General features: G+C 39.1%; 1 protein-coding gene across 1 annotated transcript in view; it reads right to left on the bottom strand.

Annotated features, from left to right (window-relative positions):
* The window catches only part of GPR98 (G protein-coupled receptor 98), a 1,036,968-nt gene extending 1,021,981 nt beyond the window's left edge, over nucleotides 1-14,987 (bottom strand). Inside the window, exon 1 of the mRNA XM_006885387.1 lies at nucleotides 14,930-14,987. Coding sequence (XP_006885449.1) covers nucleotides 14,930-14,987 — 58 coding nt within the window. The remainder of the gene's footprint in view (nucleotides 1-14,929) is intronic.
* Between the last annotated feature and the right edge of the window lie 287 nt (nucleotides 14,988-15,274).

Below are 15,274 nucleotides of genomic sequence, written 5' to 3'. Positions count from 1 at the left end.
CACTGTCCAACTATCTGAAGTATAACATGTAATTGAGAAGACCATGGCCTGGATTAGGTTCACCTTTGTATCAAGACTGACATCATTGCTCTTCAGCACCCTGGAGAGGTCCATGACAGCAGATTTTCCCAATGCAATTTGTCTTTTGTTTTCCTGACTGCTGGTGTTAAGAGTGTTGATTGTGGATCTGAGCAAGCTGTAATTGCTAACAACCTCAATCACTTCTCCATCTAATATGCTGCTGCCAATTGGCCCAGTGGTGAGAATCTTTATCTTCCTGATGATGAGCTTCAATCTGTACTGAAGGCTACAGTCCTTGACCTTTTGCAGCAAGTACTTCAGGTCCTCCTCAGTTTCAGCAAGCAAGGTTGTGTCATCAGCATATCACATGTTGTTAATGAGTCTTTCTTCAAATGAGTCTTTCTCCAATCCTGATACCACACTCCTCCTCTTAAATCCCTGCTTTCCAAATGACCTGTTCTGCATAGAAATTGAAAAGGTATGGGGACAGGATACATCCCTGATGCACTCCTTTCCTGATTTTGAACCATGCACTGTTCCTTGCTCTGTTTTGAGGACTTCTTCTTGGTCCAAGTATAGGTTTTGTACAAGCACAACCAAGTGCTCTGAGATTCCCATTTTTCTCAAGATTAGCCATTATTTATTACGATCCACACAGTCAAATGCCTTTGTATAGTCAACAAAACACAGATAGACATTCTTCTGGTACTCTCTGTTTTCTGCCAAGATCATCTGACATTGGCAATAAGGTCCTTAGTGCCACAACCCCTTCTAAACCCTTCCTGTAGTTCTGGTAGTTCTCTGTCAATGTACTGTTCAAGTCATTTCTGGATAATCTTCAGTAGTATTTTGCTAGTTTGTGATATTAGTGTTATTGTTCGATAATTTCCACACTCTGTTGGGTCACCATTTTTTGGAATGGTAATAAATATGGATCTCTTCCAGTCAGTTGACCAAGTAGTTGTCCTCAAGATTTCTTGGCACAACTTGGTGAGCACATTCAGGGCAGCATGCGTTTGCTGAAATATGTCAATTGATATTCTATCAGTTCCTGAGGCTTTATTTTTTTGCCAAGGTCTTCAGAGCAGCCTGCACTTTCTCTTTCATCACCACTGCCTCATGCTCATATGTTATTTCTTGATATTCTTCTGTCAGCCAATTCTTTTTGGTACAATGACTCTGTATACTCCTTCCATCTGCTTTTAAAGCTTCTTGAATCATTCAATATCCTTCCCATCGTAACCTTAAGCATTGCAATTCATGGCCTGGATTTATTCTTTCATTCTTTCAGCTTAATAATACTGAGCAAGTTCGGCCCTTTTGATTTTCTGACTCCAGCTCCTTACATATTTCATTATATTTTCCTTGTCTTCTCAAGCAGCCCTTTGAAATCTTCTATCCAGCTTCTTAACTTCTTGATTTCTTCCCTTTATTTGGCTTCTCAGTACTCTAGTGCAATATTCAGAGTCTCTCCTGACATCCATTTTGGTCATTTCTTCTTTCTACTTAATAGTGACTTTTTGCATTCTTCATGAATGAAATTCTTTATATCCTCCCACAGCTCATCTGGTCTTTGTTCATTAGTGTTCAAGGCCTCTTTCCTATTGCTGAGTTGGTTTTTAAATTCATGGGAGATAGACTCAAAGGCAAATTTTTATTCCTGTGGATATGATTTAACCTTCTTTAGATTTAATTTGAACTTGCATATGAGCAGTTGATAGTCTGTTCCACTATCAGCACCTGGCCTACTTTTTACTGCTGATATTGAACTCCAAAGCTTCCTTCCACAGATACAATCAATCTGATTCTTGCGCATCCCATCAGGTGAAATCGATGTGTATAGTCTGTGTTTCTGTTTCTTATAAAAGGTATTTGCTATGAATAAATCATGGTACAGAGTTCTATCTTTCTGTCCATAGCCTCATTTCTGTCACCAAGTCCATATTTTCTGACTACTGATCCTTCTTCCTGATTCCCAACTTTTGCATTCCAGTAACCCATTATTATTAAAGCATCTTGGTTACAAGTTCCATCAATTTCTGACTGCAACAGTTGATAGAAATCATCAGATGGATTACATCTGTGGAAAGAATCATTAGAGAAACTCACTATCAGCACTCAAAAAAGACTAGAGGCTTACTATGAAATAGACCATCAATTAATCATGTGCAAGTTCTGAGGCTGAATAAAATCAAAATTGATTCACAAGAACCAAAATACAAACTTGATTGTATCCCAAATGAATTGAAAAATAATCTTATGAAAAGGTTCAAGGCACTGAACACCAATGATCGATAATCAGATGAATGATGGGATGACATCAAGGATATCATCCATGAGGAGAAAGTCAAAGATCATCACAAAGACTGAAGACAAAGAAAAAACCAAGATGGATGCCAGAAGAGGCTCTGAAAATTGCACTAGAGCATCAAGAAACAAAAAGAAGAGATGCTGAAGTAAAAGAGAGCTGAACAGAATGTTTCAAAGGGCAACTCAAGAAGACAAAGTAAAGTATTATAAGAGAATGTGAAAAGAGCTTGAAATTGATAATATAAAGGAAAGAACTCATTTGACATTTCTCACCCTGAAAGAACTAAAAAGCAAAATCAAGGCTCAAGCTGCAATACTGAATGATGCTATAGGCACAATCTTGAATGATCCAGGAAGCATCAAGTGAAGACTGAGGAAGTACATGGATTCCTTATATCAAAAAGAATTGGTCAAAGCTGAGATATTTCAGGAAGTACCGTGGAGCTCTGATGGCACAGTGGTAAGGAACAGCTTCAAACCCAAAGGCTCTTTGTTCAAATACACCAGCTGTTACACAGGAAAAAGAATGGCCATCTCCTCCTGTTCTAGTTACTGCCTCTGAACACCCACTGAAGAGTCAGCTATGGCTCAGTTCCAAATCAATGGTACATGGTAACAACAATCATGAACACATGACAAAGAACCAAGGGTAGTGAAGGAAGAATTTCAAGCTGTACCAAAGTCATTGCCAAAAACTCAGGCCCCAAGAATTAATAGAATACCAACGGACATGTTTCAAGTAATAGATGCAGCCCTAGACATGCTCACCTGTTTTTGCTTGGAAAACTGGAATAGAGCTGCCTGGCCAACTGCCTGGAAGAGATCTCTATTTGGTCCTATTGCAAGAAAGGTCATTCAACACAATGTGGAAATTATTGAGTATCATTAATATCATATGGGGTGGGGGAGAACATTGCTGAAGATCATCCAAAAATGGCTAGAGCAGTACATTGACAGAGAACTAACAAAAGTTCCAGCTGAGTTTAGAAGAGGTCATAGCACCAGGGATATCACTGCTGATGCCAGATGGATCCTGGCTGAAACTAAAGTATACTAGAAGAAAGTATACTTTTGCTTTATTGACTATGAAAAGATACTTGACTGAGTGGATTACAACAAATTATGGCTAACATTGAGAAGAATGGGAATCCCAGAACACTTAATTGTGCTCATACAAAAGCCATAACTAGACCAAGAAGCTATTGTCCAAACAGAACAAGGCAACACTGTATGGTTTAAAATTAAGAAATATGTGCATTAGGGTTGTATCCTTTCTCTATACCAATTCAATTTGCATGCTAATTAAATCATTTTAGAAGTTGGACTCTATGAAGAATGTGGCATAAGGTTTGAAGGAAGATTCATTAACAACCTACATTATGCAGATTTGACACCTTTGTTTGCTGAGAGTGAAGAATACTTGAAATAATTTGCTACAGAAGATCAAAGACTACAGTCTGCAAAGAACTACATTTCAGGGTAAAAAAAAATATATCCAGATATCCTCACCACTGGGCCAATACGAAACATCATCATTATGATAGACGAAGACAAAAATTGTCAACAATTTCATCTTACTTGGATCCACAATCAATACCCTCAGTTCTAGGAGTCAGGAGATGAGGAGAAATATTGCACTGGAAAAGTCCACTGTCAGGGGCCTCTCCAAATTACTGAGAAGCAATGATGTCAGTTTGAAGATTAAGCTGTACCTGATTCAGACCATGGTCTTTTCAACCACTTGCTATGCATTTGAGAGCTAGAGAGTGAAAAAGGATGAGAGAAGAATTGATGCCCTTGAGCTGTGGTGTTGAGGATCAGTACTGAACAGCCCACGGACTGTCAAAAGAACAGATATGTCTTGGAGAAAGAGAAATCAGAGTGCGGCTTGGAAAGAAGGATAGCGAAGTTTTGTCTCACATATTTTAGGCATGCTGATAGGAGACGCTATTCCTTACAAAGGTAAAAGTCTGGCAAATGAGAGGAAAACCCTCCACACAATGAATTAACAAAGTGAATACAGAAATGGATTCAAGTATGTCAGAGATGGTCAAGATGGTACATGGTAGGACAGTGTTCAGATCATTGTTCATAGAATTGCTATAAGTTGTACTCGACTCCACGGCACCTAACCACAACAAGAAGAGGTCACTAGAGTTATCTATGGATTTAATAGATATGGTGAAAGCATACAATGTTTCTTTATTTTAAACTGTGCATTATTCTATAGTTTTAACAACTGCATCTTGGTCTATATATAAGTTTCACTGAAGCACAAAGTTTTCTGTAACTCACATTCTTTTATTAATATTATCTAAAATTTATTATTAATATTATTATTATGCCCATTTTCATATGAAGAAATCCAAATACAGAGATTAGGGAACTTTTTCAAGATTGAATTTAGTAACAACCACTCAATGCTGCTGAATAAAAACTCATACCTGACCCTCTACTAGGTTTTGAGAGGCTATAAATTGCATGAGGACATTCATTACCCATATTACTTCCATGGAGCAACTGGTGGATTTGAATAGTCTAGTCTGTCCTTGAGTTAGCAGCACCAGACCTTATGAGGCTACCAAAACAAATTCCTTGTCAAGATTAAATATTGGAAATGCAAAGAGAAATGAAAGTACAAAGTCAAGCTGTCAAGGTCCAGATCCATGCATTTAACTATATTTTAAGTTAAGAGAAAGACAGATGATCTCCTGTGTGATTTACACTCTCTGAAAACCTGCTGCACGGTCAACTATGAGTTGGTTCTGCCTCAATGGTACAGAACAAAAATAAAAAGAATTCTTATTAATGAATATAAATAGATGCTATTGAATAAATTTTGATGTCTGGTGAACTCATTTGTGTCAAGTAAAGCTGTGTTCTGTTGTGGTTTAAATGGTGCTTTTTTTAAATAGATTACCAGGCCTTTCTTCCAACGTTTGGTTAGCAACTGAGTGCATTAACCACCTGCCTTACCTAGGGACTCCAATTACGACAGTATAAAGTATCAGATACTTACGATAAGATAAGAAAAATAACTTTACAAGTCACTAAATCTTTACTATCTGTAAAAATAGGCATTAAATGAAAAGTGCTGTGTTGTTAAGGGCTTATTGCTCAAAATGGCTTCCTATAAAGAAGCTTGGAAGCAGGAGTGGCATCCACTTCCATAATAGCTTGCCTCTGGAAACCCAGTGAACCTGGAGAAAGGACAAAAGTTATACAGGTGTCCAGGACTTTCGTTCAAAACGTCTCTATGAGTCACCTACGACTAGACAGCATTTAACAACAACAACAACCCATTAACTTACTTTGCCAAGTGGGTATGCAGGAACATGTAAAGAGCGTGTTAGCCAATCCACAAAGGGACTAGATGTGTAACAATGAATTGACTAGAATCACCAATTCATAAAGGGACTGGCTAGCTTCACCATTAAATTGAGCTGATCCAGCAGCAGAATGAGAAGGCGAGCAAAATGTGGTGGGGAGACTATACAACATCAGCAAAGGAGAAGCAGGCATGCAGCAGGCACTCATTAGGACCAGAGATTCTTGCGCCAGCTAGACCTGCAGCAGTAGTAGTGGCAGAGAACATGACACAGAGCTGACCTTAAGACTGCTACCCTGACATGAGACAGAGCTGACCTTGGCACTGCTACCCCCACAGAATCAGAGCTATGAGCCTTTGCCCAAGTTTATTGGAGAACTCAGGTGGGGGAATACATGGTAGGACTGAGAGCTTTGTAACATTGGCCTAAAGTCACAAATCTTAAGGCTGAGGCACTTGGGAGCACATTTCAAAAACTGTCCTGACTGTATTCTGCTACTAACATGGATTAAAGCCTCTTGACTTCCCCAACATGGTTCTGTGTGGCCTGTGACCTATCACATCAGATTTTGGACGCAGTAACTATGAGTCATAGGTTAGTAATAATAATGAAGAAATAAGACTGGTGTTGGGATGAGTCAAAGAAGAGGTGTAGGGACATAGGGAACATGCCTGACTTCATGGAAATTGCTTTTGTATTGTCAAAATTGTTGAAAGAGACAGTTCTCTTTCTGAAGCTAGTAAAGGTCAGATATGGCACTCCCATGCAGCCCTTGTTTTCCTGCTACAGGAACATATATTTATTCTTTCTACCATTTATTTCTTATGGACAATGTTGTTCTTGTCATTAGGTACCATCAAGTTAAGTATGAACTCATAGTGACCCTGTGAACAGAAGATCTGAACCCTGTTCTATCCTATGCCATCCTCACGTTTCCTGTCACAAAAGAGCCCATTGCAGCAGTCATCATGTCATTCCATCTTCATCTCCTTATCTGACCCTCCACCCTCCCCCACATCATGTCCCTTTCCGAGGAATACTCCCTCCTAGCAACACACCCAAAAGTATGTTAGGCGAAGCCTCATCATTCTAGCCTCCAAAGAGCACTGTAGCTGCACCCTCTCCAAGACATATTTATTCGTTTTTCTGGCTGTCCATGGAATGTTCAGGGCTCTTCTCCAACACCACAGTTCAAAGGTATCAATTATTTTTCTGTCAACCTTATTCATTGTCCAGGTCTCTGATGCATAGCTAGTAATTGGAAAGACCATGGCCTGAATCAAACACACCTTAGTCCTCACTAACTGACATCACTACTCCTCAATACTTTAGAAAGATCCCTAATTGCATATTTTCCCATTGTAATACATCTCCTTATTTCCTGACTGCTCATACCAAGGGTGCTAATTGTGAATCCAAGCAAGAAGAAGTTGTTGACAGTTCCAATCTCTTCTCCACTCATCACAATACAGCCTATTGGTCCAGTGGTAAGAATCTTTGTTTTCTTGATACTAAGACACAATCCATACTGAAAAGGCTGCATTCCTTGACCTTATGCCACAAGTGCTTCAAATCCTCCTCACTTCCAGCAAACAAGATTGGGTCATCCGCATAATTCAGGTTATTAATGATTCTTCATCCAATCCTGATGTCAAACTGCTCTTCACAGAATCCAGCATCTTGGATAATTTGCTCAGTATATAGACTGAACAGGTTTGGAGACAGAATACATCACTGACACACTCCCTTCCCAATCCAAACCATGCAGTGCTCCCCTGCTTTATTCATAAAACAGCCTCCTGGTCTAGGGACAGGTTCCTCATGAACACAGTCAAGTGCTCTGGGATTCCCATTCTCCTCAATGTCAGCCACAATTTGGCATGATCCACACAGTTAAACAACTTTGCTTCATTCAAATATATGCACCACTTTTCCCATGAACAGCCAAAGGTGATCTCCCAAACGGTTCACTACTCGCTTGACCCGGAAATTCCCACAAAATCATGCAAATCAAGAGACTCAAATCTCTGGGTCCATTTTAAGAACATCCAGGAAACTGCTCAGGCCATCACGGGTATGCATATCGGTAAAGCTATCAAGTAGTTGAAAGATATCACTTTACAAAAGCAATGTGTGCTGTTCTGACGTTACAATGGTGGAGTTGGTAGGTGTGCCCAGGACAAACAGTGGGATTGAACACAGGGTCAGTGGCCCAAAAAGAGTGCTGAGTTTTTGCTGCATGGGTGTAATGCCAGACTTAAGGGTTTAGATGTTGATTCTCTAGTCATTGAGCATATCCAGGTGAACAAAGTTCCCAAGAGGTGCCGCTGCACATACAGAGCTCATGGTTGGATTAACCCTCCATGAGCTCCACCTGCCATACTGAGATGATCATTACTGAAAAGGAACAGATTGTTCTTAAACCAGATGAGGAGGTTTCCCAGAAGAAAAGGATCATCGAGAAGAAACTCTGAAGAAACATAACCTTATGGCTCGTGAATAAATTCGTCATCAAAGAAAATGAAAATAACTTTAAATTTTATATATACTTATATACCAACAACTAGAGCCAAAGAGGAGGAAACAGAAGATTTCTACCAATTTTTACAGTCAGAGATCTGGTGACTTATATGCAAAAGTTGGGAAGAGAGAAAGATCAGTAGTTGGAAAACATGGACTTGATGAGAGAAATAAAGCTGGAGAGGAAATGACAGAATTATGCACAATGATTTTTTTTCATTGCAAATACATTTTATAAGAAACATAAAGACAGGCTACACACATAGATTTCACCTGACAGTATGCATAGGCATCAGATTGATTACTTCTGTGGAAAGAACTGCTGGAGAAGCTCAATATCAGCTGTATAAACTAGGCCAGGTGCTAATTGTGGGACAAACCACCAACTACTCATATGCAAGTTCAAGCTGAAGCTGAGGAAAATTAAATCAAATACACAGGAATCAAAATTTGACCTCAGTCTATCCCACCTGAATTTCAAAACCATCTTAGGAACAAGTTTGAAACTTTGAACACTAGCGAGCGAAGACCAAATGAACTGTGAGAGGATATCAATAATATCCAGGAAGAATGCAGGGAGTCATTAAAAAGACAGAGGAAGAAGAAAAGACCAACATGGATGTCAGAAAAGACTCTGAACATTGCACCAGAGAGCCGAGAATCCAAAGTAGAGAGACGAAATCAAGATATTAAGAAACTGAACAGAAGACTTCAAAGGGCAGTATGGAAGACAAAGCAAGGAGCTCTCTGATGCATAGTAAGTGACTGCAAAAACCATGGCCTATATCAGACGCACCGTAGGCTCCAGACTGACATCATTGATTTTCAGTACCCCTGGAGAGGTCTCTGACAGCTGACTGTCCCAAAACAATTTGCCTTTTGATTTCCTGGCTGCTGGTGTCAAGAGTGTTGACTGTGGAACCAAGCAAACTAAAGCTGTTAACAATCCCAATATCTTCACCATCTATCCTGATGCTGCCAATTCACCAGTGGTGAGGATCTTTGTGGTTTGTTTTTTTTGTTTGTTTGGTTTTAATATTGAGCTTCAATCTATATTGAAGGCTACAGTCCTTGACTGTCTGCAGCAAGCACTTCTGGTCCTCCTCAGTTTCAGCGAGCAAGCTTGTGTCATCTGCATAATGTAGGTTGTTGATGCCTTTTCCTCCAATTCTGATGCCACATTTCTCCTCATACAGCTCAGTCTGAGATTGTTAACAGCTTCAGTCAGCTTGGCTGCACAATCAACACTCTTGGTTCCAGCAGACAAGAAAACAAAAAATAAATTGCTTTGTGGGAAAGTCTGCTGTCAGGGATCTCTCCGGAGTACTGACGATCAGCATGGAGAATGTTGAGCCCAGGCTGCTCCATAGAGGCAAGGATTCTGAGGCTTCGTCTGACATACTTTGGGCACATTACAAGGAGGAATCAGTCCTTGGAGAGGAGACCATGCTTGGAAGGGTGGAGAGAAAGCACAAGAAAGGAATGTCCTTGATGAGTTGGATTGACTCAGTGACTGGAGTAAGGGGGGTAGGTATGTCAGAGACAATAAGATTGGCTCAGGATAGAGCAAGGTTCAGAGCTGTTGTACATAGGGCCACTATGAATTGCAAGTGACTCAATGGCACATAACAACAACAACAAACTCCAATAAATTTGAAAAAATAAGACAAATTCCTAGAAACCTATGCCTTACCTAGATTGAGAGAGATGTAAAATAATAGAACAAACCCATCATAAAAGATGAAAATAAACAAGTCATGAAAATACCCACAAAAAAAAGTCCATCTTCTTTTGATTCTTCCAATATCATTCAAGATTTTGCCCTTAGCATCTCTTAATATTGCAAATTGAGGCTTGCATTTCTTTTCAAGTTCTTTCAGCTTGAGAAATGTCAAGAGAATTCTTCAATTTTTGTTCTCCAATTCCAGGTATCCACACTTTCTCTTAAAATACTTTGCTTTATTTTCTCAAGCTGTCCTTTGAAATCTTCTATTCCCTTCTTTTACTTCCCTTCTCCCTTTTATTGTGGTTTATCGAAGCTCTAGTATAACTAGCTGTCAGCGTCTCTTCAGGCATCTATTTTGGTATTTCTTTCCTCTTCTGTTTTTATAATGACCTTTGTCTCTCTTTAATAATAATATCCTTGATGTCACCTCATATATTCATCTGGTCTTTGATAACTGGTGTTCAATATCTCACATAAATTTTTAAGATTATTTTCAAATTTAGGTAATAAAATTGTTGATGTCAGATGGATCCTGGCTGAAAACAGAAAACACCAGAAGGATATCTACTTTGGCTTTATTGGCAATGCAAAGTATTTGACTGTTTGAATCATAAAAAAAAAAATTAACATTGAGGAGAATGAGAATCTCAGAGCATTCACTTGTGCTCATTCAAGACCTAAACCTCAACTAAGAAGCTGTTGTCCAAGCAGAGCAAGGGAACACTACATGGTTTAAAGTTAAGAAAGGTGTGTATCAGGGTTGCATCCTCTCTCCATATATATTCAATCTGTAGTCTGAGAAAATCATTTGTGAAGCTGGGCTCTAAGGAGAAAATTGTGGCATCAGTATTGAATGAAGACTCATCAACAACCTGCCTTATGCAGATCACACAATCTTACTTGCTGAAATTGAGAAGGACTTGAAGCACTTGATGCAGAAGATCAAAGAGTGTTGTTGCTGTTATGTGCCATCAAGTCACCTGTGGCTCACTGCGATCCTATGTACAATAACTCTGAATCCTGCCCTGTCCTGAGCCAATCTCACTGGTTCCAACACACCTACACCCATTACCCTAGATACTGTGTCAATCAATACATCTAATCTGGGATATTCCTCTCTTGTGCTGTCCCTCCACCCTTCCAAACATGATGTCCTTCTCCAAAGAAACATACCCAAAATATGTGAGACAGAGCTTCAAAATCCTTACCTGCAAGGACAAACTTGGTTTCACCCTCTCCAAGACAGACTTATTTGTTCTTGAGGTTCATGGTATATCAAAACTGTTCTCCAGCACCACAACTGAAAGGCATCAATTGTTCTTCTGCCATCCTCAGTCATTGCCCAGCTCTCTGATGCATACATAGCAAGTAATTGTGAAGACCGTGGCCTGGATAAGGTGCATCTTTGCTTCTACACTGACATCATTGTTCTTTAGCACTTTGGAGAGGTCCCTGACAGCAGACTTCCCCAATACAATTCGTCTTTTGATTTTCTGACTGCTGGTGCCAAGAGTATTGACTGTGGAGCCCAGAAAGCTGAAATAGTTAACAAACAAAATCATTTCTCCATCTATCATGATACTGTCAATCGGTCTCCTGGTGAGAACCTTGGTTTTCTTGTTGAGCTACAATCCACATTAAAGACTGCGGTCTTTGACTTTGTGCAGCAAGCCCTTCAGCTTTCTCAAGCAAGATTGTGTCATCTGCATATCTCAAGTTTCTGGAAATCTTCCTCCAATTCTGATGCCACACACATTCCTATTCATAAAACCCAGACCCCAAGTCATCTGTTCTATACATAGATTGAAAAGATATGGAGGCAGGACACAACCCTGACACACTCCCTTCTTGATTTTGAACCATGCACTGTTTCCTTGCTCTGTTCCAAGGACTGCTTTCTGGTCCAATTATTGGTTTCACATGAACACAATCAAGTTTTCTGGGATTCCCATTCTTTTCCACGTTAGTCATAATTTGTTGTGATCCACACAGTCAAATATCCTTGCATAGTGAATAAAACAGATAGGCATTCCTCTATGCCTCTTTGTTTTTGGTCAAGATTCATCTGACATTGATGATAATGTCTCTAGTGCCCTGAACTCTTCTAAACCCAACTTGTATTTTCTATTAGTTCTCTGTTAATGTACTATTTCAGTCCTACAGCTTTCAATATAAATTACATCTTAACATCAAGAAAACAAAGACCCTTACTAATGAGTCAATGGGCAACAACAAGAAAAATGGAAAAATAACTGAGATTGTCAATGATTTCATCTTACTTGGCTCCCAATCAATATCCTTGGTACCAGCAATCAAGAGATAAGGAAAACATACTGCTATGGGCAAGTTCACTGTCAAGGACATCTCCAAATTACTGAAGAGCAATGATGTCAATTAAAGATTAAGATGTGAGCATGGCATTAAGTGGTGGAAAGGTTGGGTCCTTTTTTGAGTACCATGTCCAGAAGGCTCTGTGACACGCATGCCAAGTATCTGGAGGGGCAACAGCTTCACACTTTCAAAGTAAAGTAATACTGGTTTTAAAAAAAAAAACCAACTAAATTGCCCCTTTTTCAGACCACAGTATTTTCCATTATTTGTTATGCATCTGAGAGTTGGACAATGAGTAAGGATTACAGAAGAACTGATGCCTTTGAGTTGTGGTGTTAAAGAAGAATACGAATATTCCACAAACAGCCAAAAGAACAAACAGGTATGTTTTGGAAAAGGTATAAGTGGAGTGCTGCTTGGAGGCAAGGATCACAAAGCTTTATCTATCATACTTTCAACATGTTGTTAGAAGAAGCTATTCCTTGGAAAGGGAGATCAGATTTGGAAGGATAGAGGGCTCAAAGAAGGAGAGGAAGAAACCCAATGAGTTGGATTGACATGGTGAGAGCAGCAATGGACTCGAGTTTATCAGAGTTAGTGAGGATGGCACAGGATAGAACAGGATTCAGATCTGTTGTTCATAGAGCCACTATGAGTAGTACACAACTCATTGGGGCTCCTAACAACAACAACAACATAATTACAATCTGCAGGAGAAAGATTGACAATCCTCTCCAGTGTGATTTACCACCTCTGAAAATCTGCTGGAGGGTCAGCTACGAGTCAGTTCTGACTTGATGGTACATAATAATATTCACAGTAAATACAGCTGAAACAGTGCTTTATCTATGTGATCACAGATTGAAAATAAAGAAAACATTGCCATTCCGGTCATAATTATATTGATTACTGCATGACATCCACCTAAAGTATTTCTATTGTGCCTTCTTTCAATGAAACATTATTTGGGAAATGTGTCATTTTAGTTTCACATAATTACAGAAGTACAAATTTGCAAAAGCTGTCCTGTATTAAAAGATGGTACTGTTGTTGTTGTTGTTAGGTGCTGTTGAGTTGAATATGACTCATAGTGACCTTATTGAATAAAAGATCTGAACCCAGTCCTGTCCTGCCTCATCCCCATGCTTCCTAACACACAAGAGACCATTGCAGCAGTCACCCTTTCAATCCACCTGGTTGACGGTCTTCCTCTCCTTCACCGACCCTCCACCCTTCCCCACATGATGTCCCTCTCCAAGGAATAGCACCTCATAGCAACATAACCAAAGTATGTGAGGCAAAACCTCATCATTCTTGCCTCCAAAGAACACTCCAGCTGCACCATCTCCAAACCATGTGTTTGTTCTCTTAGCCATCCATGGGGTGTTCCAACACCACAGCTCAAATGCATCAATTCTTTTTCTGTCATTCTTATTCATTGTCCAGGTCTCAGATGCATGGTAGGTAATCAGAAAGACCATGGCCAGGATCAGATGCACCTTAGTCCTCAAACTGATATCACTAATAATTTGGAAAAGTCTCAGCGAGCTCTGGTGACCTAGTGACAGGATACTGCACTGCAATCCCAGAGGTGCACGGTTCAAATCCACCAGATGCTCTGCTGAAGAAGGAGGAACAATCACCTCCTGTACCAGTCAGATCCAATTTGACAGTACACACATAAAAAGAATAAATAAATAAACAAAAATTATCCAAATAATTTGGAAAAGTCTCTAACTGCAGCTTTTCCCCGTGCAATGTGTCTCCTTGTTTTCTGACTATAATTACTGCCCTATGGATTAATGGATAATATCATTCCAACTATCTTCACAAAAGGATTGTCATTAAATACAGTAAACCCTAAAGAAGAGTATTAGTATATTCAGTGAAGTATATTACCTAATTAGCACAATTCATAACCAAAGAAGTTAACAAAAATTATTTAAATTACTGCATAAATAAAAAACCTTAGCTTATTTCTGCACTATACCTCAGAGCACCTGTTCATTTTACATAACATTTTAAAAATTTCCTTTACCCATATTACTCTTGTGTAGAAAGCACAAAGACAATATAAATAAAAATTGCTCTGTGAATTTTTTAATCACCTTAACTCAATTAATTCCAGTATATACCCTCGGTTTACTGTGAATACTGCATGCATAAATAAACTATAAACAATGCTACACAATACCTTTTTGAAGTTGCATTTTATTTGAAGCTATTCTGTATCTTTCAACCTATGCCACATTTCTATTATGACTATTTAATAATTACCGTCATCCCCTTATTAGCCTGGTATTTCATTTTCCTTTACCCTAAGGCACCCTACAGTTGAAGGGAAGGAAAATTCTCTGTTGATTAGTTATTTAAGACCAGTAACAATAACTATGCTGGAAAGAAGGCTACTTGGAGAGGATTACATAAGAGCTAGTGCTCAACAGCCTCAGACTGAGAGCAGCAAATTATAAACCCAAATACTTCATTGCATGTAACCAAATTGGCTGGTTGAAATGCTAATTGCCTTTCAGCAAAACTAAAAGACAGACAGGGGATCTCGTACTTCAGAGAATGAAATGCATTTTTTACTCCACTTCTGTACCATTGTCTTGCTGAGAATCATTTGAAATCTATTCATAAAGGTAGCTCTTTCCCTAACCTTTAAAATGTGGGAAATTTATTTAGCCCCTACCAGCACCTCCGATGTGCTGATGTGCCAAGATGCGAACAGATGGTTGGATTAAAGCCATGTTAAGCCCATAAAAAAAGTAAGGCATGAAAGAACTCTCAGCTTGCATATATAGCACACATCAAGGAAACGTGCCTAAGGAAAATGAGTTTTGAATAACAAATTTATGAAGTTACAATAATCAAACACTCTAATCTTAAAAAAAAAATACTGCATGTGCTTAAATCCAAATGCATGTGAAAAGCTGTCACTGCTTCTATCAAAGAGACTCCTGGCCTTCCTTTCTGCCCAATAATTTTGTGAGTATTAGTTCAAAACTCATTTATGGGCAATTATTCCAACAGCTAG

Source organism: Elephantulus edwardii, unplaced genomic scaffold (genome assembly GCF_000299155.1).
Source record: "Elephantulus edwardii isolate Elephantulus edwardi_28Jun2011 unplaced genomic scaffold, EleEdw1.0 scaffold00043, whole genome shotgun sequence".
Taxonomy (NCBI): Eukaryota; Metazoa; Chordata; class Mammalia; order Macroscelidea; family Macroscelididae; genus Elephantulus; species Elephantulus edwardii.
Note: the sequence above shows the minus strand (reverse complement) of the source record. Positions and strands in the feature narration are given on the sequence as shown.